Source organism: Lontra canadensis, unplaced genomic scaffold, assembly GCF_010015895.1.
Source record: "Lontra canadensis isolate GAN:19392208 unplaced genomic scaffold, GSC_riverotter_1.0 scaffold3, whole genome shotgun sequence".
NCBI classification, from domain to species: Eukaryota; Metazoa; Chordata; class Mammalia; order Carnivora; family Mustelidae; genus Lontra; species Lontra canadensis.
The window spans coordinates 22,444,782-22,471,902 of NW_022630997.1; the positions used below are offsets into that span (position 1 = coordinate 22,444,782).

Consider the following 27,121-nt stretch of genomic DNA (forward strand, 5'->3'; position numbering starts at 1 on the left):
ATTTGCCATTCCACAAACATGCCCAGAGAGCCCATGGAGGGGGCAGGCATGACACAAAAGGAGTAGGCCTTTCCTGCCCTCAAGCCTCGACGGAGGAAAACCAACTGCAAAGGTCAGTATCTCTGACAGAAAGATGAGATACGCTGCGTGAGGAGAGGCACGACGTGCTCGGAGGTGACTGGTAAAAAGCAAGCCCTTTCGTCCTGAAAGGTGGAGCCCGACTTCCCCAGGACTTTAAAGGAAGTTGGGCGACAGGACAGGAATCACAGACCTTATGAAGTTCCCAGAGGGCCACCCGCCTTCGGCAAGCGCGGCTCAGGGACACCGCACGTTCACAGGCGCGTTCACCGGCGTGCCACCCGCCCGGGGCCGCGAGAGGGCGCGCGACCGAGTCTGGGCGCGGAAGTCCCACTTCTATTTCCGGCGGCGGAGGATGGGGAGGGGCCAGGGTTAGCTTCCGCCTGGCGCAGTTTAGGGGCTTGGGCACGTGTGTCAGTTACAGGCTTGCGATCCCTGGATTACATTTATCCGCGGTGAAACTGTAGGGTCGGGACTCTTCATATTTAAGGATGAAAGCGGTAAGTGTCGTGAGGAGCCCGATCTCCGCTTAGGCCCCCTGGTGTAGTTTTTCGGCGAGTCTTTGCCTTTGTATAGGGGGCGGTGGCTTGGATTCGGGGCTCCCTCCTTTCTGTGCGCTGCCAGCCTCCCGGCACTTAGATCTGGATCGCCTACTGTGCTTGCGCTCAGCTTCAGAGGGCCGCGATGATTCAAGCACGGAGTCTCTCTGTAGAGTGTCGGACATTAAAGGGTTCTTCGAGACCATCTTTCGAACCCTTTATTTTACAAACGTGACAGGGTCTTGCTCTCAGCGAGTTTATAATGTGAGTCATGGGACGCGAGATGAGTCCATTTTTTCCCCTAACGGGTGTGGGGATAAGAAAGTAAGTGATTTGCCCCGCTTCTCAAAGAAAAAGAGCTGGGATTTGAATTTCTCAATTAGAGGTTACCAGCAAGCGTCGAAATCCAAAGATCCTAATTCCGTTTGCCCTCCTTAGTTTAAGAGTCTTTGACAAATCATATAATCTCTCTCAGCCTTAGCTTTTTCATCAGCTATTTGAAGGTAGCAGCAATCACTGCTTAACGAGGTTGTTGGAATCAAATATGTTGGGAGAACTTAGCAAGCAGTAACACGATATATGAATGTCACTTACTTTAAAGACAACATTTTGTTCTGGGTTTGCAGTTTAAATTTCTGGTATGCTGTACTCTTGTTGTTTTCTAGAGAAGAAATAAAAAACAGGTCCCGAGCTTTCGGAAGTTACTAAAAACTAGTAAAGTCAAACTTGAAAACAAGTTAAAAAATAAGCAATTTAAACAACAAAGCACTCTCAAGAAGTACCGGAAAGAACAGAGGAAACTAAGACAAGCTGTAAAAGATGCTGTGTCTAAGAAACCAATGCCACTGGAGGACCCAAAGAAAAAACGACCAGGTAATTGCGAAAGCATTCATGTCCTGTAGTTTATATTGATTTGTCCTAAAATGTTCATGAAATAACATTGCTTTCTAGTAATCAGTCTTGTTTCCAGATCTTCCCAAGAGTAAGTAAGGGTAGTAGTCCTATGTGCTTTATCACAGTCCGTGTGAGAAAACACTACAGGATGGTATTCACTGTGAAAAAGAGCTAGTCTCTGCTTTTAGTTTGTCTAGAAAGCAGGTCTGAAGATAGAATACTTGGGAAAACAGACTGAGAGTAGCTGTGTAAATAACTGTTGGGGAACATGCCAGTGCTGCCACTTTCTCATTCACTGGCAGTCAGCTTAGGTAAGAACATTGCCTTTCTCTGGGGCATCCTTGACAGTGTTGCCAAGGTTCACTTAATTTTCTCAGCTTCAGCTTTCATGTGGAAACTTGGAGTGAAATTGAGCTGTAACTGTCAGGGTTATCTTTTGTAAAACTATTGAAGAACTCCCCAAGTACTCAAAACAGGTAAGGATTCTGACCATTTTGAGTCAAACCAGTTCCTCTACAATGTTCTGGTACTTTCAGGGTATTTATATTTGATCGTACCTGACTTTAGTCTTCCCATGTATATCTCATTTTCTTAAATCTGACCTATTTAGTTTGATCTCTTGGTTACATATTATTGTGATGTATAAAAAGGTTGGTGGACTGGAAGTGGGGAAACTTGGGTTTTTACCTTAATTTTGTTATTAGCAAAGTGGCCTTAGTTGGTCACTTAATCTCCAGGTACTTAATCTGTTTTTAAAAAAAAAAAATGTTGCTTGAATTACATGCTTTTTAAGATATTTTCCATCTAAATTTCAGTGGAATTTTAAAAAATGTGATATGTTATAATTGTATATAAAAAGTAAAATACTTATTTTTATATGCTGAGCATCTAAATGAAGTCTATCAAGCGGTAAGGTATGAGTATCTGAGTTAGAGAGAACAGCTTTGGGAATTATCTGCTCTTAGATGGTAATTGAAGCCTTAGACTTGGTAGAGTCAATGTGAAGACTGTGTAGCGTGAGAACAAGAGAGTCAAGAAAGAATTTTAAGGAACCCAGCGTTTAAGGAATGGGTGGAAGAATAATGTGATGTAATGAGGTTTGAGGAGGAGCCAGAGAATTAGGAAGAAAACCAGAACTGTACAGTGTTAGAAATCAGAAGGATGTTTAAAGAAAGAAGGAAATTCTTTACGTCCCAACATGAAATAGTCTACAAAATAGTTAATTAAAAAAAAAAGGTGAAAAGTAGTGTGTATTGATGCTTTCACTCACTTGAAATTATAGACTTTTGCCACATGTATGAGATGCTTATACCATTTGAATAAAAATATATTTATAAACTCAAATACAGTATCACGAAAAGATTTTCAGATAATGCTTTTCCTTTGACCTAACAATCTTACCGTTAGGAATTCAGTCTATGATTATATTTGAAAATATTTGCCAAGAATATATTTCCAAGTATGCTCATTTCAACGTTATTAATAATAGCAAAAAAAAAAATGCCACCATGATCAAAAATTGAAAATAAGGTGTTCATCAACAGGAATTATTAAGTGACATAATGTTGTTTATCTATGGTGGAATACTATACAGCTGTTAAGACTGACAGAGCTATAGTCCATCAGTATGATCTATATGATCTATGAAGCGAAGGTTGACAAATTGCCCACTGGAGGATGACTTGACCATCTTAAAATGCTGATACAAAGAATTTAATGGACAAGATAGTTTGAAGGTACAAGGGAGAGAGGGCTTAAATGATAGAACAAGGTAAGAGAATGTAAGAAGTTCTGAGATCCAGAGCCCAGGAGGAGGGACACTCTTACAAAGTTATGAGAAGGAAAACAAGAGATGGAGGCCGATGTTGTTGAATTCAATGTGGGAAATTGCAGGAGTTTCTAGCTTCTGGCTTTTCTTTTCTTAGTGATAGAGGAAGCTAGCTCCTCTGAGGATTACGAAGTGAGGCAGGTGATGGCGTTAGAAGTGTGATGATAGAGAAAAGATTTGAAAAGTCTAAGGAAGAGAGAAAGCTGATCAGGGAAATAAACCAGCTGCTGGTCACCGTTGAGAAATGGTAAGCTCACTTAGAGTAGGTAGGAGTTCCTTTCTATGCAGTGTGTACCTTTGTATGGCAATATTTACTAGTGTTATTGGAGTCAGGGAGAATTACAGGTTCTGTTAGGGAACTAAGATTATCTTGTTCATGGCTGAATCCTTAGCACTTAGACCACTGCTTGGCACTTAGTCGACATTCATTTTTATATTAAAAAAGAGAAAGAGAATGAGGGACAGACAGAAGATGGAGTGCTCAGTTGGGGTTTTGTTAGATGTAAGTGCGTAAACCGTAGAAGGGAAGGTAGTTGAGGATATTGGCAAGAGGGCAGTTGAAATGATAACCATGCAGCGGAAGTTCAGGAGTGTAGAACACAATGGAAGATAGAAGTAGAGTGGTCAGAGGATAGAAGACCTATATATGGGTCACAGAAGTGCAGTGGAAGTAACCAGATGAGACCTAGAAGGACAAATCGTTGTGGTCAAGGCCTGGGGTGAGCACCAAGGTTTGGGATGCGGCCTGCAGAGGGGGTGGCTGAAGTGGAAAGGAAGTCAGTGGGGATCAGAAGGAGTGAAGCAGCTAAGTCATCGGTTCTCGCGTGCTCTCAAAGACATTGCAGACTGTGTGGAGGCATTTTATTTTTTAGTTGTGCCAGTGACCTGCGGAGGCTTCTGGCATTTAGTTTTCAGGGATTGGAGATGCTAGCGTTTTGCCTAGCTCAAGACACCCCGGTAGAACAAAGCCGTCTGGCCCAGCATGTCTTTAGTGCTCCTAGTTAGAAACACCAAGCTGACTGTACTAGAAAAGCATAAACTTTTCCTCTTATTAACACAAAAACACAGAGTTCTATACCTGGAATACCAGTTTCTGACTTTGTTTTTGTTGTTGGAACAGGTAAAAGGATTGAGAGGGAAGAGGAGGAAGAAGAGGAAGCCCTTCCTTTGGATATGATGGATGCAGATGACTTGCAGTTAATGAGAGACTTAGGACAAAGAGCATCTTTTCTAACAAGAGATCTTTCTTCTAGGTAATACTTCCTTTAGATTATAAACATTCACATCCTTTCAGTATTAAAAACTTGATTCTGAATTTTAGTTAGATGGTTAGTAGTGCAAGATGTTCAGCTCGGAGCATAAGAGAGTAACTCAGTTTATTTCCTAAATAAAGGAAGTTCATGACTAAAGCAAACTGATTTTATTTAGTGTATGTCTTCGTTTCTTTTGAGTCTGAATAGTGAAGTAGAGTGTCCTGGGGGAAGAATGTAGTTCTCTGGGGAATCGACAGAACAGTCCTGAGTTCTTACTGGCTACAATCTCAGTCCTTGTTACCCTGTTGGGGATTTATTATTCCCATTTACAGAGGAAACCGATGCTTCCTGCCATCACAACTAGTGGATCTGCAGTTTAAACCTAGATCTTATAACTCCGAAGTCCATGCAATAGTTTCAAGGTTTTTGGGAAAGTAAAACAGCATGATGTCACCCTTAGCTTTGTGGAATAGTTTTCAAAAAGAATCTACTGTAGCTTTCACTTCTCTTTTGTATCTGAAGGCAGCCGTAGTCTTTGGGGGAGACTGTACGATTCTTTTATTCATTTAGTTAATTTGAGTGCCTACTATGTGCCTGGTCTCGTGCTCGTATCTATGTACTGATTTTTTTATTTTTTATTTTTTATTTTCTATATACCTATTGGAGGTTTGCCTAGTAGTTTACTTTTCTATACTTTTAAAATAATCTCTAGATTCCTTTGTAAATACACTAAAACTGGAATTTTTCTTTCCTGCAGTGAACCTGTTCACGCCAAGAAACGAAAGCATGAGCGTGTTATAGATAAATATGAAAAAATACCAAGAACTCTGCAAACTGCACCAGAAAAGGAACTGATTCACTTACTTCCTATCAAGGATAAAAGTGGTATAATCCCACAGACCAGGGAGAAGCCAGGTGAATCTAATCAGTCAGCCAGTGTATTAGTAAACATTGTAGCTCTTTACTAATATCATCACATTTTTTTTTTCACTCGAGATCTAATTTTATTTTTTGCTTTTACCTACGAAAAAGGGGGTCAACTGCAGTTAGTCACATAGCAAGCTTGATGATTTTGGCCAGAAATACAGATGGTTATCTCTCATATCTGTTGTGTCAGTATAGCTGAGGCTGCAATGTTGAGGTATTTTTCTTTTCAGAGATTTTTTTCACCAAATACTCTTGTTTCTATAATTAGAATATTAGTTATCCTTTATTAACCTTTTTTTCTTACATTTTCTTACCTTTTTCTTGGGAAGTAAAATACACAAAAGTCTAGAAATCAGAGTTGCCTTGCAAAGTTATGTGGTTTATCACAAAAAACACACCCATAAAACTGCTATCTGGGCAAGATATAAATGCTGCCAGCACCCAGAAACTTCCTTTTTGATCCCCTCAATCATTAATTGCTTCCTCCTCACAAAAGTAACTACTTTCCAGAGTTTTATGGTAATCACTTTCCTGCTTTTCTCTCTGTAGTTTTATCACTTAAGTATATTGTCAGATTTTTTAGTATATGTGCTGCCGAAGCAAGCGCTCAGATTTTTTAAATATACGTGTTTTCCATACAGTTATAGACAGTAAGCAAGATGAAGAGGACGAAGAAGAGCTGGAACTTGAGGAAGGTAACGAAATGCTTTTTTGTAGTTACTAAATTGTTAATTGAGAATTACCTTTTTATTTCATAATAATAAATGTGACTTAATTTTAGATAAAGTCTGAAATGTGCATTCTAAATTACTGGTCATTTCAAGGTCATTTTGAACATTTTCCCACCTGTTGAGAATCTTAACCTTGTGGATTTGATTCCTTGTTGCTCTTTATTACTGAAAATTTTATGCAGTTATGTTTGTAATGTCTAGGCATGCATGAAGAGTCTTGTAAATTATTACCATTTTGAATTCTTTTTAATTTTAAGTGAAGGACCTACGTATAAATATTAACTTTTTAGCTTTAAATTACAAACTGATTCTGTGATATGAAATCATTTTACTTCTTTCTTAGAGCAGTTATGTATGTCTGTATGTATGTCTATTTTAGATAATTGAAGGTGGGTTTCTAATAGGTAAGACAGTTATAATCAAAGTTAAACTGAAAGAACATATGGTTTGACATTATATTTGTTTGGAATTTGCAGTAGAACAACCTGGTTAAATTTTACTTTAGCTTAGCAAACCTCATTAATGGTATAAATGAGATTACAGGTCAACCAGTTGTTTTCAGTCATCCTTCATAGGCTTATTAGAGATTATGCTTGTGTATTTATTAAATCTAATTCTCTATCAATTTCTTAAGATGGACATATGTTCTGTAGTGCAAAGGACTGCAGAGAGTTGAAAGCAAGGGAGACTGTACTGTACTTTAAAAAAAAACAAAATCAGGTTGCTTTTTCCCTTAATTCATGGCAATTATTATTATTATTATTATTATTTAAAGATTTTATTTATTTATTTGACAGAGATCACAAGTAGGCAGAGAGGCAGGCAGAGAGAGAGAGAGAGAGGAGGAAGCAGGTTCCCTGCCAAGCAGAGACCCTGGGATCATGACCCGAGCTGAAGGCAGAGGCTTTAACCCACTGAGCCACTTAAGCGCCCCAATTCATGGCAATTATTATAAGTTTATTAGCATAGTAGTAAAGAATATGAGCTCTCGAGTCAGACTACCTGGGATTTGAATTCCATTTCTACCAGACTTAGGAGTATAAGCAAGTTACACTCCCTTTGCCTAATTTTCTATGTACGAAATGTTTATGATGATTGTACCTGCCTCATAGCATTTTTGAGAGGATCATATGTAGTAATCTTGACCCATGACAAGTACTCAGTAAAAGTTATCATTATCTATCACTGTAGAAAATATTGTTGTATTGATAAAGGTTCTTGGATACTTGTAAATAAAGAAACGTTTAAGAGGGGATATCTAATCTCTTTCAGAAATCGTTGAAGATCCCATTCGAGAACTGACATTAGAAGAACATTTGATTGAGAGAAGGAAGAAACTACAGGAGAAGAAAATGCATATTGCAGCCTTGGCCTCTGCCATATTATCAGACCCAGAAAGTAATGTAAGTAGTACAAATTTCTTTGAGCTTTTCATATTAGATATAGTGCAAATGTCTAATATTGTAAGATTCCTTTACTACCTATAAGCATATACAGAAAGGAAAAGCATTAAAATACAGTGACTGAGGTAGAATAAGAGTAGACAGAACCTTGGGGCGCCTGGGTGGCTCAGTTGGTTAAACATTTGCCTTTAGCTCAGGTCATGATATCAGGGTCCTGGGATCGAGGCCCATGTCAGGGCTCCCTGCTCCGTGGAAAACCTGCTTCTTCCTCTCTCTGCCTACTGCACCCTCTGCTTGTGCTCTCTCTGCAAAATAAATAAAATCTTGGGAAAAAAAAAAAGAGTAGAAAGAACCTAAATGTAATCCTACATCTGCACTTAATTTTTTCTGTAATCTTAAGAAAAGTCACTTAAACTCTCTTGAGTCTTATTTTCGTCTTCTCTAAATGAAGGTATTGAGGGGCTCCTGTGTGGCTTAGTCAGTTTAGTTTGGAACTCTTGATTTTAGCTAAGGTCATGGCACAGGATCGTGGTCTAGCTCTGCGCTGGGCATGGAGCCTACGTAAGATTCTCTCTCTCCCCCTCTACCACCTCCTTTCTCTTTCTCTTTCTTAAATAAATAAGCTAAAATGAGGATATTGACTTAATGTTAGAACTCTGAAAGTGCTAAGTGTAAAAATTAATTGGACAAGAGAGAAGGAACTTACTTGCAAATTTGCTTGACTGATGGGATTTTTAATAAGGAACATGCTACACAAAAGTCAGTGAAATTAGTGCAGGAGTACTTGTAAGTGGAAAATATGTTAAGTGAAATAGATCAGAATTATAATGATCAGTGGGCCATGGGATCAGTGGTGAAGATGGTCATGGTTAGAACATGTGGACTCCAGAAATCTGGAGTACTATTTGTTAGACTTTGGGTAAATCCTTTTACCCAAGACTCATTTTCTTCATCTCTAAAAAGAGAATGGTACCTGTTTTAAAACTTTGTTGTAAGGGTTAAATAATCAAATATACATGAAGTCTTGTAAAGTAGTAGTACTGTTCCTGTTAATGTCGGTGTTCCTGTCATCCTACTGTGAATATACTTGTTTATTGAACAATAAAGTAGATTATTTACCTTTGTAGAAAAAATTGCATCTGGGTATGTTTTGGAGTAGTACTTGTTCTTTTTTAACAAAGCGAAGGGAAAGTCTGGAGCAGAATTAGGGAGGGAAATTTGGAATATTTCTCACCTCTATCATCTCATTTAATCATTATAAAACCATAAAGACGAAAACTGTTGATCTTACTTTACAGCTGAAAAATTGAGCCCTAAAAAATTCAAGTAAATTTGTTATGATTTCAACAGTTGCTGGATTAGAATCTGGGTCTTCCAGCTCTGGAGTCTCATGCTCACACGAGTTAGGGCTAGCGAATGGGTGGGAGCATATTGATCCTAGCCCTGCTGCAGCAAATGTTGCTAACTAACCAGATTTCTTCTCAAGATACCTAGCAGGCAGTAGTAGTTCATCAAAGCAAGCACATTCATTGAACTGTTTTCACTTCAGCATTACTTCATACAAATGATTTTTGTACGAGTCTTATTGAAGCTAATGTATATACATTCTACTTATAAATTACTGATTAACTTCTGTATATGTGATGAATATATTTGGTGTATATAACATTTTAATTTAAAAAAAAAATTAAGAGGCACATGCTTTAAGAAAACCCAGTAAAAAAAATTTCAAAGAGTAGGGGCACCTGGGTGGCTCAGTGGGTTAAAGCCTCTGCCTTCAGCTCAGGTCATGATCCCAGAGTCCTGGGATCGAGCCCCGCATCGGGCTCTCTGCTCAGTGGGGAGCCTGCTTCCTCCTCTCTCTCTTACCTGCCTCTCTGCCTACTTGTGATCTCTGTCTGTCACATAAATAAATAAAAATCTTTAAAAAAAAAATTTCAAAGAGTAGGTATATTAATAAATTTAAACTTTTTTAAAAGTCTGTATCTTCTAACTATTTACCAAGGATAAGATTGGCTTTGATGATTTATCTTTTGGTAATGTGAGTCGTAGCTGAAGTTGTGTATGACTAAACTGAGTCACTGCATGGATTCCACTTGTGCCAGATGTTAGGCTATTGTCTTTTGTTCTTAATTGTTTTTGCAGTCATTTCTCTGCCCTTCCAAGTTCTTTATTTCTTTAACAGATTAAAAAATTGAAAGAACTACGTTCCATGCTGATGGAACAGGATCCTGATGTGGCTGTTACTGTTCGAAAGTTGGTGGTAATTTCCCTGTTGGAGTTATTTAAGGACATTACTCCTTCATATAAAATACGACCCCTCACAGAAGCAGAAAAATCTACCAAGGTAATGATAGATAACAATTACTGTACAAAATAAGCTGAACATCTTGGAGAGGTAGGGATGGGAGAAATAGTAGGGTTTTTTGGTTTGCCTGTTTTTGTAGGACTGGGTATATACTATGCTCTCACATTTTGTGCTAATTTAAGGATTTTGATATTTTGATTTTAAAAAATGAGTGGTCTTTCTGATTTTTTCAGATCCGCAAAGAAACCCAGAAGTTAAGAGAATTTGAGGAAGGCCTGGTTAGCCAATATAAATTTTATTTGGAAAATCTGGAGCAAATGGTTAAAGGTATATTAAACATTTAAAAATATGTAACATAATTTACTTTGGTTTGGAAGGTGAGTTCTAGCTTTTGTGCTCTGTGTTGAGAGTGTAGCATGTTGTCAATGCAGAGTCTCTAGTCTGACTTCCTGGGTTCAAATCTGGGCCCTCTACTTAATGCCCATGTGGTGGGCAAATTACTTAATCTCTCATTGTTTCCATTTTTCTGTTTATAAATAATAGTACTTATTTTGGGCACCTGAGTGGCTCAGTGGGTTAAGCCTCTGCCTTCGGCTCAGGTCGTTATCTCAGGGTCCTGGGATCGAGGCCCACATCGGGCTCTCTGCTCGGCGGGGAGCCTGCTTCCCTTCGTCTCTCTCTGCCTGCCTCTCTGCCTACTTGTGATCTCTTGCTGTCAAATAAATAAATAAAAATCTTTAAAAAAATAGTACTTATTTCATAGGATTGTTGTGAGAAGTAAATTAATTTCTAGATGAAAGTTGCTTACAACGGTGCGTAGCCTGTATTGATCAGCTGTTAGTATTATTGTTGCTCTAGGTCTTTTCCTAGTATGTTTCTTGAATTCGTGAATGGTTGAAATTTATGCTGCTGGTTTTTATTTGGAGAGGGTAGTTAGGGGAGAAGGATGACTTGAAATGGATGAAATTAGTGCTTTAAAAATGGACTAGAGGGGTGCCTGGGTGGCTCAGTGGGTTAAGCCTTCAGCTCAGGTCATGATCTCAGGGCCCTGGGATCAAGTCCCACATCGGGCTCCTTGCTCAGTGGGGAGCCTGCTTCTCTGCCTGCTTGTGATCTCTGTCGCTCTGTCAAATAAATAAATAAATAAATAAATAAATCTATCTTAAAAAAAAAAAAGGTGGACTAGAAAGAAGTCGGTTGTATTGGATGATAAACTCTTCCACCAAACCTTTATTCTCTTCTTTGTTTGGAAAAGGAGGGTCCTATGAAAATTGGAGCATGAATGGAGAAGAATCCAATTGCCTAGGTCAGGTCAGGTGCTTTCACTTTACTCAGCTGGGCTCCTTTACTCAGTAGTGGGCCTAAGGATCACCTAGTTGCTGTCTCAGCTGGAACAGGACTGCCGCATATTGGCCCAGTAAGGGCAGGAAGGAGATGGTGGGGTTGGGTGCTGAGGATGTTGCTTCCATGCTCTGGCCTCCCGACTGGAGCCTCCTTGGGAGCATACATTCCAAGGCCTGGGAGCTTTGTGTGGACCAGCACTGTCCAAGAGAAATAGAACATGAGACACATACGTCATTTGAAAAATAGGTAACCATGCTAAGGAAAAAAAAGTAAAAAGTAGTGAAATTACTATGTATATGATTATTTCAACAAATGATTTCAACATGTAATCAGTTTTAAAAATTAGGTATCTTACATTCCTTTTTTTGTACTAACTTAAAAATCTGACGGGTATCTCACACTGCCGGCACGTCTGTGTTTGGACTAGCCACAGTTCAGACGTTCAGTGATCGCGTGTGGCTGGTGGCCTCTGTGCTGTACCACGCGGGGGTAGGCCTTTTCTAAGCTGATGGAACCTTATGGAGTCTTGTTTTTTTAAGTTTAAAAAAAATTATGGTAAAATATAACTACCATTGTAACTCTTTGTAAAGCTTACAGTTTTGCGGCGTTCGGTAAATCTGGTGTCATCTAGCTGTCACCGCTGTGCATTGGCGGTACTTTGGCACCTTCCCCCGTGGAAGTTCTCTATTAAGCCTGAGCTGCCCTTTCTCTCTTGCCCCAGCCCGTGGCAGCCACCATTCTACTTTCTAAGTTGAGTTGAGTATGGATCTGGCTAATCCAGGAACCTCATAAGTAGAATTCTACAATAAGTTATACAATATTTGTCCTTTTGTGACTGCCTTATTTCACTTAGCATAATGTCTTTAAGATTCTCAGAGCACGTGTCAAAATTTCCTTCCTTTTAAAGGCTGAATAATATTCCATTGTATATATGTAAATACATTTTGTTTATTCATCCATTATGAAGTCTTGTCAGGTTTAAGTAAATAGAAGATATGGTTCTTGTGATGAATACGGCTTGAGGAAAACTCATATACATGAGAAGCAATTTAAAACACAGGCGCTGTCATCTATACTGTTTTTCTCATCTCTGGTTGTGTATGATGTACAAGGAAGTGTTGAACCTACTCTAGAAAAACCAGTGTATTTTCCATATTCAAGATGCGATGTTATGGTAGCAGAGTATGTATGTAGAAATTTCTAGAAAAGAGGTACTGTGGGGACGCCTAGGTGGCTCAGTTGGTTAAACATCTGCTTTTGGCTCAAATCATGATCCCGGGGTCCTGGGATAGAGCCCCATGTCAGGCTCTCTGCTCAGTGGGGAGCCTCCTCCCTCTGCCTGTCCTTCCCCCTGCTTGTGTGTATGTGCTCTCTCTGTCAAATAAGTAAAATCTTCAAAAAAAGAAAAGAGGTACTGTGAATCATCAGTTACTTGAAGAAAAACTTAAATCTTCTTGACCTCCTTAGTAAAGATACCACAGTGAGCATTAGCAAGAAGTTGGGAGAAAATGTTTTAGATTCTCCAGAATTTTGGAACATGGGAGAGATCGGGGCTCAGAATCTGGAGTTTGCTCATATTCACTAGCCAAGTAGTGGAGGATTAGGATTTGAACCCAGGTTTCTTGACTTGTAATCTAGTGTTTTGGGGAAAGCCTGGTAGAGCCCAGTTCAGGGTTTCCGCCGTGAGGTATCTAGCTCTGTCTCCCCTGCCCTGATTTATTCCCGAGACCCTTTTCCTCTAATGATACATCTTTTAAAATGCATGGAAAGCCAAAGTTCTTAACATGATGGTGAGAGTCAGAGGGTGGATGATGGCAGATAAATTTAATGATAACGTTTGTACTTGTGTCTAAGGGTGGATACAACATTTAAGAATTTGCACAGTGTATACTATTATTGCTTATTCCTGTTAAAGAAAGCTAATTAGTTGAAGCTTTTTTTTTTTTTCTAATTAGTTGAAGCTTTGATCAATGAGTACAGTAACTACAGTTCTCTTTTGATTAGACTGGAAGCAAAGGAAACTGAAGAAAAGTAATGTAGTTTCCTTAAAGGCCTACAAAGGACTGGCAGAAGTGGCTGTGAGGAGCCTGTGTGAGCTGTTGGTGGCACTACCTCATTTCAACTTTCACAACAACATTATTGTGTTGATTGTCCCTCTCATGAATGACGTGTCAAAATCGGTGGGTTGCTAAGTGGTTGTTGGCTTTCATCCTGAACACAAAGTTCTAAACCTTGTGATTATTATTTTTGTCTTAGAATTCTTTTGGAGCTATTATTTATTGCTAAAGTAGTGTCACTTTGTTAAACGCTGTCTCTTTAAGAAAATTCTTTGAATGTAAGTTTAGTGTGGTGGTTCCGAGCAGGAGGTGCTTTTGCCCTCCAGGGAATGTGAGGCTGTGTCTACATGCAGTTTTGATTGTCACCCCTGCCATGGCTACTACTGGCATCTAGCTGGCAAAGGCTAGGGGACTTTAAACTTCCCACCATGCACAGGACAGCTGTCCACCACCAAATGAATAGTTGTCTGGCTTAAAATGCCAGTGGTGCCAAAGTTGAGAAACACTGGCCGAGTGTAACATTTTATTTCTTTCAGATATCTGAAATGTGTTGTGAGGCAGTGAAGAAACTGTTTAAGCAAGATAAATTAGGCCAAGCTTCCCTTGGTGTGATTAAAGTGATTTCTGGTTTTGTGAAGGGCAGAAATTACGAAGTTAGGCCAGAGGTAAGCCTTCCTTTGCTGACCTTGCATTTTATTTGTTTTTAAACTGCAAAGTTAATTTTCAGTTGTTATGAGGAATTTTATTCTTTGTAGAAGACTCCTCAAGTGTAACTACTCTTAACAATTTAGTACGAATTCTAGGTGTTTATACATACAGACATATATACTTGTTTATGTATCTTTAAAATTATATAATACATGTTTAGAATTTAAAATAAAAATGCATTTATTCTATGGAAGCTATTCTGGAGCTGTTTCATTTTATGTTGTAGAGGGCTGTCTTGTCTTTTTTTAACATCTGCTTTTAGTTTCCTATTATATGAATTAGCCCCCTACTTGATGGACAGCTGAGTAGTTTCTACAGTGATCATAAAAGAGAACATCTTGGCTATATTATTTTCTCGTACTAACAGGAGTATTCTGTGAGTTAAATTTTTAAAGTTTAGATGCTGGGCCCAATAGTAAACACATTTATAAATTTATAAATCTCCAGATAATTCTCATGTTTGCTGAAGTTGGAGACCCATTGGCTTAAATGAAAATAACTTGTTTTAAAATCAATAACACTGGTCTATATGGGTTTCTTTCTTTCTTTTTTTTTTTGTTATTATTATTTTTTTAATTGGTGGAAAAAGATGAGGATTAGAACTGCTGACTGCAAAATGGAGGCTGGTTTGGTAAATTACAGCCGGTTTAGAAATATCTAATTTACATCTTCTCCTTCCATATACTGGTCCAGACCTTTTCCTGGCCTGTCTATTCTTTGTAACTCTAAGTACTGATGCCAGGTAATGTGTTCTGTCTTTTTTCTACTCATTACACTGCCAAATATTGTTATGTGTAGTTCTCCAAATACTAATGTCCTGTTATAGACATAGATTACTGAATATGTTTAGCAATAAGATAATAGAACTTTAGTGTGAAATGTGATAAAAGGTGTGTCACACAAACCATAAGTGACTCTTAATCTCACAAAACAAACTGAGAGTTGCGGGGGAGGGGGGGTAGGGAGAGGGGGGTGGGGTTATGGACATTGGAGAGGGTATGTGCTATGGTGAGTGCTGTGAAGTGTGTAAACCCGGCGATTCACAGACCTGTACCCCTGGGGATAAAAATATATTATATGTTTATAAAAAAAAAATGTGTGTCACAGGTGTTTTCTTGTTTGTTTTTTTTGGCATAAAGGAAGGAAAAACTGTTAAATACTTTTCTGTATAAAGGGTTTGAGGGCAATAGAAATATTAAGCTGTGTATTGTGTTTTCTCCTCTTAGATGTTAAAGACATTCTTGTGCTTAAGAATCAAAGAAATAGAAGTGAAAAAAGATACAGAGGACATTAATAAGCCAAAAAAGTTCATGACTTTCAAGGAAAAGAGAAAAACTCTATCAAGAATGCAGAGAAAGGTTTGGTTGATTTCCTTTTTTGTTTGACTTCAGATTAAAATCATAATGTAGGCACAGTCAGAGATTATAGTTAAATCATAAAAATAAATGTGTCAAAACCTAATATTTAGAAAATTTTATTTTCCCCGGTTATTGCAGAGAATTGCTTTATTTTTTTTTTTTGTTTTTTTTTTTTTGACATACAGATCACAAGTAGGCAGAGAGGCAGGCAGAAAGAGACAGGAGGAGGAGGCAGGCTCCCTGCTGAGCAGAGAGCCCGATGCGGGACTCGATCCCAGGACCCTGAGATCATGACCTGAGCCGAAGGCAGAAGCTTTAACCACTGAGACACCCAGGCGCCCCGAGAATTGCTTTATTAATTAAATTGACAATTCATTGGCAAAAAGAGCAGTTGATGAAAAATTTTCTGTGTCATGCTGGCTTTTATTTTTACTGTTCAGATTGTCTTAGATTCCTTGTGATACACAGATCCCTTCCTTGACCAGGAAGGTGGTATTTATGTAAGCGGGCAACAAAGTGAGATTTTGTTAATTGAACCACGTTTCTTATTTGAAACCTAGGTTGAAATTCCAGCCCCTTGTTTATTTAGTATAAAACTTTTTTTTTTTTTAGATTTTGAGAAATGGAGCTAGTAAAAGCAGCTACCTCGTGGGTCACCCTTCCGTCTTAATAAGATGAATTAATTATGTGAAGCACTTAGCAAATGTGTGGCACTGGGCGTGCTGTATAATGTATAGACGTGAATTGCCACCACTAGCATTGTTCTTACTACTTCTCAAGACAGGGTTATCAAATTGCTTATAAAAACAAAACAAAAGATAGTTTTCAGGGATATCCGTCTTTGAATATGCCTAAAATAAATTTTGAAAATGGGGCAGAAGTACCAAAATAGACTTAATAACTGGAAACAAATGAAGGTAAATCTTTTAATTATTTATCTTGCTATCCTAATATAAATTGGATATCCCTGTTAGAAACAGCATGTACGCAGCTGTGATGGCGAAACAAAAGACCCACTAGAACATGGCAGCTCCTTAACTTCGCAGGAAGGAAGGAAACTCTTCCTCAGATGGTCCCCTGAGTCTCAGGCAGCTTAACAACCATTATTTGCTGCTCATACAGCATAAAGAATTGGGAAAAACTGATACTTCGTTGAATTCCTCTATAGTATCTGATTTTTTTTTTTTTTTAAGATTTTATTTATTTGACCGAGAAAGAGGGAACCACAAGCAGGGGGAGTGGGAGAGGGAGAAGCAGGCTTCCTGTTGAGCAGGGAGCCTGATGCGGGGTTCTATCCCAGGACCCTGGAATCGTGATCTGAGCTGAAGGCAGACGCTTAACAATTGAGCCACCCGGGAGCCCCTGTAGTATCTGGTTTTATGCATTGTATGTAAATGTGTTTAGGAAGTATCGTTGATGACTAATGGCTGTGTTGTAGAGGATTTAACAGTAAGAATTATTTCTGGGCTCTGTGTTCTTCCTTTTTTCTTTCTTTTGAAAAAACGTAAATTATTGAAAACTACAGAGACTAATACAGCATAACCCATGTATCTACCATTCACAATGAGCAAATATTAATAGACTTCAGTTTTGTTCTTGAGAAGAAACCGTCGGTGATACAGTTAGAGTCCCCTTTGTTCCTCACCCCAGTCTTGTCCTGCCTTCCTCCCAGGAGGCAGCTGCTGTCCTTGACTTGGTGCATGTTTGCTGCTTCTCCAGGTCTGTGTGTTTGTATTCATAGATAGTCTAGGGTATGTGTTTCAGAATGTTTACATATTATGCCTCTTTGAAGCCTGCTTTTTCACTCAGTGGTATATGCTCTTACTTTTTCTTTCCTTGTCTCATTCCAGTGGAAGAAAGCAGAAGAGAAGCTGGAGCGAGAGCTTCTGGAGGCAGAGGCTTCAGAGAGCACTGAGAAAAAACTCAAAGTGGTAGGCAGTTTCACATTCTCTGACGCTTTTAAAATGTTTTGTGAAATGGTTTTAACTAGAGATTATAGTTGCAACTTGGGATTGTATGATCTCGGTTTGTCTCCCAAGGCTTTGATGTGATCATTGTTGATCTCATGACATCACAGGGTGTATATCTTCATCCTGTTTTATGGAAACTCTTAAGATTGGATTGTGGAGAGGATTGGGAAGGGACAGAAAGGTTCAGCTTTGACCGTCATCGTTGGGATAAGTCAGGAGAAAGAGTATAGGGTTATACTCAAGTCATTTTGTCTGCTTCTTCTGCCAGCACACGGAGACTTTGAATATTGTGTTTGTGACCTACTTCAGAATATTGAAGAAGGCCCAGAGGTCACCTCTCCTGCCAGCAGTTCTAGAAGGCCTTGCCAAGTAAGGGCTGTGTAGGTTGAAGCATTTTTAATTCTTTCTAAATAAGACCAAAAAACCCATGCCTCTTAACCAAGGTTCACTAATGATGACCCAGTGTTTTTCTGTCTTTGTTTGTCATCGGCCTTTCCTTGAAACTGTTCATAACACTGTCTTTTTAGTTTTCTCATCTCAAGCCCTTTATTTTTTAAATCTCCTTCGTAACTCCGTCCTTCTGCTGACTAAGTTCTGAGGGTCCTGAAGATTCATCGCTCAGTTCTTGGTACTTTCTGCGCTGTGGCCAGTTATCCACTGTCAGACTTCTGAGTGGTCCGTGCAGATGACTCTTGAGTCTGTTCTAACCCTGCCTGCACATCCTTTCTCGAGTCCTGTGTAATCTTCCCTGCAAAGAGAAATCTCTCTGTATATTTTTGTGAACCTGTTGGGGGATGCAAACTAGAATAATGGTGCTTGTGATGGTTTTCCAGGTATTTGAGGTAGTATTCTCTAGAACAGTGCAGTAGAACTATAACGTGAACTACACATGTAATTTAAAGTTTTCCGTTAGCCACATTAAAAAAGTAAAAAACTGGTGCAATTAATTTTGACACATTTTATCGAACTCAGCTTACCTAAGATACTTTGACATACAATTGGTATTAGTTATTGAGATATTTGGTATTCTTTTTTCCCATAAAAACCGATGAATATTACACAGGATATCTCAGTTTGGACCAGCCCCATTTTAAATGACTAATAGCCATATGTGCTAGTGGCTGTCATCGTTGGACAGCACAGCGTTAGAAATAGGACTTATGGTTGAAAGAGAAAAGGCAAGTTCTGGTTAGTATAAGAAATTTCTTTGTAATGAGTGGAGTTATTTGGCAATGGAATTATAAAGTAATTGGGCCTTGTTATTGAAAAGACTGAAAGAGAGGTTGGTCAGAGAAGGGAATATTTCTACATTGGATAGGACCTCCTGTTTGTTTTTCAGTGACTAGTTCCTTTATTTAAAAAAGCTTTTAGTCATATCTATTTGCTTTAAAAATTCAAATGATTCAGAAGAATACAAAATTTAAAAATTATAATTTCCCTTCCTATGTAAGTACATAAGTCTGTCTGCCTGTCTTCTGTCACACACATGGAATCCTGCTATGTAGATGTTCTGTAACTTGGCTTTTCTGTTTTGATAAAATGGTTACTTTGGGTATCTTTCCATGTTGGTGTGATTATATCCACCTTTTTTTTTTTTTTTTTTTACATTTGTATTATTCCATTTCATGGATCAGTAATACTTTTATTTGGCCAGCCCCCTGTGCTGTACTGGAAACACCTTCATGCACTTGTGTGCATATATTGTTGGTCAGAAGGTCTGCTCGCTTTAAATGTTGATAAATATTGCCCAGTTGCTTCACAAAAAAGTTGTACTAGTCCACAGGGAGTGTATCACATTTAAGAGTCCTTCTTGTCTAAGATTTACATAGTGTCAAAGGCTCTTGCACTAATATTAGAGAAAGATCTTGACTTAAGTACATCCGTGCCTAGGATTTTATGCTATACAGAGTGCTCTCACATTTAGTAGGTCAGATGATTCTTCTATAACTCTACCTAGGGATCTCAGTTATTTCTAGAAACAGAGGCCCAGGACTGACAAGCGACTTACCTAGGATCATACAGGCAATTAATTGCAGAGCCTGAACTAGATACCAGGTCCAGTATACTTTCCATTTTATTTTTAAAGCTTTAGTACGGTCCGTATTCCTATAAATAACAGTCTCTTTCCTCCTTTCTCTTTTCCCGCTTCCCATTTTCCCAGAAGCTGATATTTTTGACTCTTATGAGTTAGAGCAGCATGGGATAGCTGGTACACTTTCCTTGGGGAGTTGTTTGTTTGTAACAACTTGTTCTGTAGGGCAGAGTATTTCTGAAATATTTTCAGTTTGTTTAGTGCCTCATATATTGCTGCTGAGTATAGTGTCCAGCTGTGGATGAATTGCTAGAAAGGTCATTCTGGGGGTACCTCAGTGACTCAGTGGGTTAAGCCTCTGCCTTGGGCTTAGGTCATGATCTTAGGGTCCTGGGATTGAGCCCCGCATCAGGCTCTCTGCTCAGTGGAGAGCCTGCTTCCCCCCATCTCTCTGCCTGCTGCTCTGCCCACTTGTGATCTCTCTTTCTCTGTCCAATAAATAAATAAAATCTTAAGAAAAAAGGTCATTGTGAATTAATGACAAGTATCAATAATTACCACCACCTGCATCATAACTAACATTGAAATAGGGAATATTAAAAATAGGACTTTAAAGTCAAGTTTAATTTCTAGCTGTTTTATTTGTGTTTTTAGGTCACCTGTTGACTAAGCTCTGTTTGATTCTAGGTTTGCTCACCTTATAAATGTGGAGTTTTTTGATGATTTATTAGTAGTATTGCATACTCTCATCGAGTCTGGTGTAAGTAACTCTACTAATGAATTTTTAAGGTATGAATGGTGATTATTATCCTTAGTGTCCTTTTCTCCCTTCTTTTCAAGGACCTGAGCTATCGAGAAAGTCTTCACTGCGTCCAGACTGCTTTTCATATTCTTTCTGGGCAAGGTAAAATATTCTCTTAATCAAGTTTTGTTTGCTTTACCTTTGGAGGCTGTAACATACCTAATTGTTGTAATTTCAAAGGTGATGTTCTGAATATTGATCCGATGAAGTTCTATACACATCTGTATAAAACACTGTTCAAGTTACATGCAGGTATGTACATGTAGATAATGTGTCTTGAATAAATACTTACCTTTTAAGAATATCTTGTGTGTTGTCAATGAAAAATAAGAAATCAGAATTGGTGTATTAAAATGTTGGCCTCTGAGGGCCACACATCTGTATTTAACCTTATGTTAAGAGTTGGAGAGAGAGAATTTCTGGAATTGACTGGAGCTATGGTAGACCCCTCTGCATCTCCTGAGCAGTATAGCACTACTTCATTGGTTAGGGGAATGATTTGGGACAGGTATGACAGTCGTCTTGAGTTTTTCTGGAGTGCAATGAAGCTGTATAATGAAAAAGTAATGATACTAGGTATTTACCCCAAAGATACAAATGTAGTGATCTGAAGGGGCACCTGCACCCCAGTGTTGATAGCAGCGATGTCCACAGTAGCCATTCTGGAAAGAGCCGAGATGCGCATCAATAGATGAATGGATCAAGAAGACATGATGTAAGTATTTAGGTATACAATGGAATATTAGCTCTCAGAAAGGACAGATACTTACCACTTACATCAGCGTGGATGGGACTGGAGGGTATTATGCTGAGTGAAATAAGTCAGTCAGAGAAAGACAATTATACGGTTTCACTCATTTGAGGAACATAACCAACAGAGTAGAAGACCATTGGGGAAGAGAGGGAAAGCAGAAGGGGAAGAAACCAGAGAGGGAGATAAACCATGAGAAACTCTTAAATAGGAAACTACCTTAGGGCTGCTGGAGGGTAGGGATAGGGAGTAACTGGGTGATGGGCATTAAGGAGGGCATGTGATGTGATGAGCACTGGCTGTTTTATGCAACTGATGAATTATGAAACACTGCATCTGAAACTAATGATGTACTGTAGGTTGGAGTTGGCTAATTGACTTAAAAAAAAAAAGAAAAAGTATTGAGAACAGCCCTGAAGGGTATATCTGCTGTTTTAGGTGCTACGAATGAAGGTGTCGAGATTCTCCTCCAGTGCCTTGACGTCATGCTAACTAAGCGCAGAAAGCAGGTTTCTCAGCAGAGAGCCCTTGCTTTCATCAAGCGTCTTTGTACCCTTGCTCTTCACGTTCTTCCAAATTCAAGCATTGGCATTTTAGCAACTAACAGAATATTAATGCATGTAAGTAATGATACAAAGCTAAGTTCAGTGGTAGTACAACAGTGCTGTCTTGTTTGCATCTTTTTTCCCTATTTACGTTATTACTATGATAATGGAAAAATGGTAAAATCCAGGAGAAAAGAACTATACAAAATTATAAAATGAAAGCATTTCCACCCCTGTTGATACTCTCCAGAGGTAACCATCCTACCATTTGTTGGGTTTCCTTCCAGCAAACTTTTTTTTTTAGACTTTTTTTATTCATATATAAAACGTACAGCACATATACATAGACAACACCACTTTTTTATGGTATACATTATAACATTTTTTTTAACACTAATGGTGATGGACACATTTTTGTGTCAGTACAAATATGTTTATAGCTCTTTTAAAAAAATATTTTATTTTGGGGGTGTCTGGGTGGCTCAGTTGGTTAAGCTATCTGCTTTAGGCTCAGGTCATGATCCCAGGGTCCTGGGATAGAACCCTGTGTCAGGCTCCCGGCTCAGCGGGGAGCCTGCTTCTCCCTCCCCTCTCCCTGCCACTCCCCCATTTGTGCACACGTTTTCTCTCTGTCAAATAAATATAAATCTTTAAAAACAAATAAAAACACACAAAAAACATATTTTAGTTTCTAAGTAGGCTCTACCCAACATGGGGCTTGAACTCATGACCCCAAGATCAGGAATCACTCCACACATTGAGCCAGCCAGGCGCCCTGCTTATATTTCTTATTTGAGCATAAAAATCAAAATAAATTTAAATTCAGATAAAAGTACAGAATCCAGCGGTGCTTTCAGTTAAGCATCTGCCTTCGGCTCAGATCATGATCAGGGGTTGAGCCCCTCATCGGGCTTTCAGCTCAGCGGGAAGCCTGCTTCTCTCTCTGTGCCTGCTACTCCCCCTGCTTATACACATGCTTGCTTGCTCTGTCAAATAAATAAAATATTTTTTTGAAAAAGTATAGAACCCAATAATATTCTTTACCAGTATTAATTACTTCTTTTTTTTTAATGTGACATTTTTGCAGACTTTCCCAAAAACAGATCTGTTGCTTGACAACGAGTCTCAGGGAAGTGGGGTTTTCCTTCCTGAGCTGGATGAACCTGAGTATTGCAATGCTCAGAACACTGCGCTTTGGGAATTGCATGCACTACGGGTAAGGATGGTCCTTTCTTTGTGAGCAGTGTTTTTCAGTTTTCCCCCAAGTTGTTATTATTTCCAGAGTCCTCAATATAATTTTGTTCTGGTCTGGCCTTTTGGAGAATTCCTGTTTTACTAATCAACATTTTACTTTGCCCTTTCTGGTTTTTAAGTTGATGAGGTGCATTTTCTAAGGAGGCAGAAAATGACATTTTTGTGGGGTGAGGTTTAGAAAATTGAACTCTTTCCCCAGCACGATCCGGGACGGAAGGTTTGTATTGGGTCCTGCCCAGGGAGACTCTGGTAGCCCCTCAGTTTCGAGAGGGTGGCACTGCCGTGATCTCACAGTGCGGGCACGGTAGAGGGAGCCTCGTAGCAAGTGTGTTTGAGGAAACCTGTTGGAAACTAACTTTTTTCACTCTGAAAGAGAAATTGCCTCTTGATTTTTCTTTTCATACTGTAAAAACAAGACTGAACTGCGTCCCTGGTAGCTTGGTCATCAGGTTCATGTTGTCATCCTATGAGCAAAGAGTATTTTTTTCTGTGTGTATGTGGTTACTGTGAATTACATATACGTTATATGGTTGTAAAAAATGAGTGTGTGTTCGAGAAGATCTTTGCTGTAGCCCGTGTTTTATCAAGTACTGACCTGTACAAAATGTGGCTGTCCTGCTGTCCTTCAGAGACACTACCATCCCACCGTGCAGAGCTTTGCGGCTCACCTGATTGCCGGAGCCCCCTCCGAAGGCTCGCAAGCGCTCAAACCGGAGTTGAGCCGGAGGTAGGCATCAGACCACAAGCCGCGCCTGGTCACTGTTCACGCTGAGCCGCCTGCTTTAGAAAGTGATAGATTTTGAAACAGAAAGTACCAGTTGATCTGGATTTGGTCTCACTTCATATTCCTGAATTGTTCTAAGGAGAAAACATGCCGACCATGATTTTGTTAGTGTGTTTTTGGTAATCACTTAACATTTTTTTGGTTATAAAAAGTTTCACACATCCAGGTAAGTAGAAAGAATAGTGAAAACACATACCCCTGACACTCAGGTTCAGCAGTTAGTGAGATAATGCCATCTTTGCTCTGTGGGAATGCCCACGAGTCCAGCCGCAGTGGGTTCCTCCCCACAGTCGAATGGTTGCAGTAGGGCCAGCAGGGGAGGAGTGAGAAGAGAAGCGCTTTGCAACACTGTGGCTCAGAGGGGCCGTTCTTCCTGTCCATGGGCCTCCCAGTTCTCTCGGTGCAGTGTGGCCTGACCTTCTGGTACTTCCAGCCTCCACTGTCAGCTCCAGATGGGGAGTAGCACCCTGCCCAGAGAAGTTCCTTTTCCAGCTTCTTACTCTGAAAAATTTAAAAGTACAGAAAAGTTGAAAAAATAACGACCTTTCCCCCTACAAAAAGAGGCAATTACACAGAAAAGGAAGAAAAGACACCCTTGTAATATACTCACCACTCAGAGTTAATATTTTGGTGTAGATTTTTCTCATTTGCAGCCTGCTTGTTTCTCTAATTTGGAGATCACAGACCGGTGACTGGTAGGCCAGCAAACTGGTATTCTGGCCTCTTCAGAGTTTAAACAAAAATGGAATTATTTGCTATATTTTAAATACTGGACAGATTCACCTAGAAGTTCCAACTTCTCTTGAAGTACTGGGAGATTTAGGAAAATAGGTCTATATTTTTACACAGCAGAAGTCAGTTGCTTTCTCCCTCTAAATGAGGCAGAAACTCTAGTTTTCCATAAACCCTTTTCCTTCTGGGTATTATAAAGATAACTTTTGCCCTTATTAAATGAGAAAGTGGCCCATTTTTTCTTCCTCATACTTCCTATCTGTCCCCCATCCTTGTTTTTTAAAAGGGAAAACAAGGAGAAAACAATTACCTGTCTGTTTTCTTATTCGTGATCTTTCTCTGGCATGTTTTTATCAGAGATCTTGATCTTGGCCTCATTTATGTCAGAAATTTCTTTCTCTGGAGGAAGATGAAGAAAGGGTTTATCCCAAAAGCTTGAGAAGGGAAACTCATGATGGTCTTGCCCTGGAGGGTGGAGCTTGGGATGAGACTCTAATTGCAGTCCTTGGAGGCCCCTGCTGATCTCCTGGGAATGTGAACCAATCCCAAGTCACTGAGGATTCGTTTACATGCCGTGGGTATGGATGTTTAGTCTGTCCTGAATGGCCTCTCTTTGCTTTTGATCCAGGCCAATAACTGGGGGGTTGAGCTGTTTGAAATCCATGGAGGGTAACTCCGTGCTTCACTTGTCTGAACCCCATGACTTTGTTGCGTATTGTCTGCGTAACTGGTCGAGTTGGGATTTGATCACACTGAGTTGGAGTTCTGCTCAGCCTTGTTTTTGTCCAGGCCTCTATTTCTAAATGTGTACCCGGCCTCTCTGAGGTAGATTTCGTTGATTAGCATTGTCATTACATGAGTATTTAGGATTTATTTTAGCAGTATGTTAGTTTGTTGGTTTCAAGAGCAGGATTATGTTATACTTTACTGTATGGGTTTAGAATAGTGAGTCCTCTTTGGGTACAGTCCAGTCATTTTCAGGTTATACAGGTACGGTGATGTCTTTACATTCTTTCTGTGATTATAGATCAGCTGCAGAACTTTTTCAGACATACAGTATGGGTGCAATGACATTCAATCCTCCTGTTCAGTCTTCAAGTTCCAAAAAGAAGGTATGTGATGTTTTTTCATTATCTTTTTTTTAAAAGATGAAATAAAAACTAAATGTCTCTGGGCGCCTGGGTGGCTCAGTGGGTTAAGCCGCTGCCTTCGGCTCAGGTCATGATCTCAGGGTCCTGGGATCGAGTCCCACATCGGGCTCTCTGCTCAGTAGGGAGCCTGCTTCCCTCTCTCTCTCTGCCTGCCTCTCTGTCTACTTGTGATCTCTGTGTGTCAAATAAATAAATAAAATCTTAAAAAAAAAAAAAACAAAAACTAAATGTCTCTTATCAACTGATTCCAGCTTGCTTAACTAACTATATTATAGGTCATTTTTTTTCATGTTTAGGAGTTGATGATGGTAGGCTGGATCTCTGGGTTCGGGACTCTGGAGATGGTCATGAGACTTTTGTTCATTATAAGCTGTGTCCTGGACCTGACCCAGTGCTTGGCACTGTCAGGTTTCATATGTTGGTTTGGGGTCTACTGTTGACATTTTCAGTTTTGCTCACAGCTTGGCTTTTGTTTATGTTATAAGAACTTTTAATGTGAGTCACTTTGAATATTTTTTTCAGAGTGAAGTTTTACAAGGGGATTTGTTTTTGAATGAAGATTTAAATCAGCTAATCAAAAGACATTGCGGTGAAGTAGCTACTCACTCACCTCTGGATTTTGCCAAATATTTGAAAACATCACTGCGGTAGTAGAAGGAGTCAGTGGACTTTCTCTTATATTTGTGTTTGATTCAATGCACATAGAGACCTACCGTTACTTTGGGACATTCTCTTTTTATACAAGGGAAGCTTCCTAAGAAGATTAGCAGAGGAGGAAGAATTACCCTTTGCATGGCACAGAGTTCTGCCCCGATTCTGAAATTGTCATTAAGAAAGGAGAATTGAAAACCATCTACCTGCACATTTGGAAGTTTTTTAATGATATTGCCTTTTTAAAACGTAGTATATATCTTGGGGCACCTGGGTGGCTCAGTTGTTGAGTGTGCACAAACGTTGGGCTCCGTGCTAGGTATGGGGCCTGCTTAAGACTTTTTCTCCCTCTGTCCCAACCCTCAGCTTGTGCCCGCGCATGCTCTCTCTCTCCCCGTCCCTGCCATCTCTTTCTCTCTCCCTTTCTAAAAAAACCCCCAAAAAACAAAAAACTTAATCTTAAGTTATAGTTACAGTTTCAAAAAAATCTTTGGAGTGAACTTAATTGGATTACAGTTGCTGGATTAAAATGAGGGCATAGAGCGCAGAAAAATCAATACCATGAGATTGCTTTTTATCATTCAACTACTCTTTATCAAAACTCTTTCAAATGAAATAAATGTATTTTTATTGTAACACCAAAGATGGAAATGAGAAAATTCTGTATTTGAGTATATTTTCAGGAAGATTTTTAAGAAAAGCAAAAATAGCTTGAAATTAGATACCAGGTTCATTGGCTCTGGCTAAATGATACACTTTAATTAGTAACCTGATGTGATCTTTGTAAAAGAGAACGAGAGTGTTTATTATGGCTACTTTCAAAAAAAGGTTGAATGTGATTGTAGTCTCTTCACGGTTCTTCTCATTTTCCGCTGTGTTCTGGAGGGTGTTGGGGGAAGAACTGCTCCTGGGTGGAAAAACCAAGTTGAAGACTTGATTCTGTTTTAAGGATAAATGGTGCCTGTTTAAGGGCTTTTCTTCTTTTACTTCTCCTCTTTTCCTGCTTCTCCTTCTCCTCCTT

At 39.2% G+C, this 27,121-nt stretch overlaps 1 protein-coding gene across 3 annotated transcripts; it reads left to right on the forward strand.

Moving 5' to 3' along the window:
• On the forward strand, nt 1–27,121 carry NOC3L (NOC3 like DNA replication regulator). 3 transcript variants are annotated; one of them, XM_032835988.1, is made up of 21 exons: nt 1–112; nt 1,283–1,490; nt 4,460–4,592; nt 5,350–5,507; nt 6,161–6,214; nt 7,523–7,653; nt 9,839–10,000; nt 10,195–10,288; nt 13,310–13,485; nt 13,899–14,027; nt 15,297–15,428; nt 17,279–17,359; nt 17,667–17,767; nt 20,118–20,190; nt 20,271–20,334; nt 20,413–20,484; nt 21,422–21,603; nt 22,616–22,744; nt 23,412–23,509; nt 25,326–25,410; nt 25,972–27,121. In XM_032835988.1, exons 2-21 carry the CDS (start codon nt 1,457–1,459, stop codon nt 26,098–26,100), a joined length of 2,217 nt encoding a protein of 738 aa, XP_032691879.1. In that variant the 5' UTR covers nt 1–112; nt 1,283–1,456; the 3' UTR covers nt 26,101–27,121. The 3 variants fall into 3 exon arrangements, with proteins under 3 accessions (XP_032691879.1, XP_032691862.1, XP_032691870.1); XM_032835971.1 differs by lacking the exon at nt 1–112 and adding an exon at nt 496–578; XM_032835979.1 differs by lacking the exon at nt 1–112 and adding an exon at nt 496–578 and having other exon boundaries at nt 25,326–25,462; nt 25,677–26,088.

Bases quoted from the DNA above. Each gene is read 5' to 3' on its own strand.
- NOC3L (XM_032835971.1), top strand. The intron at 13,486-13,898 runs GTGGGTTGCTAA...TATTTCTTTCAG, and splicing joins TGAATGACGTGTCAAAATCG to ATATCTGAAATGTGTTGTGA. The intron at 17,768-20,117 runs GTAAGGGCTGTG...GTTTGATTCTAG, and splicing joins GTTCTAGAAGGCCTTGCCAA to GTTTGCTCACCTTATAAATG.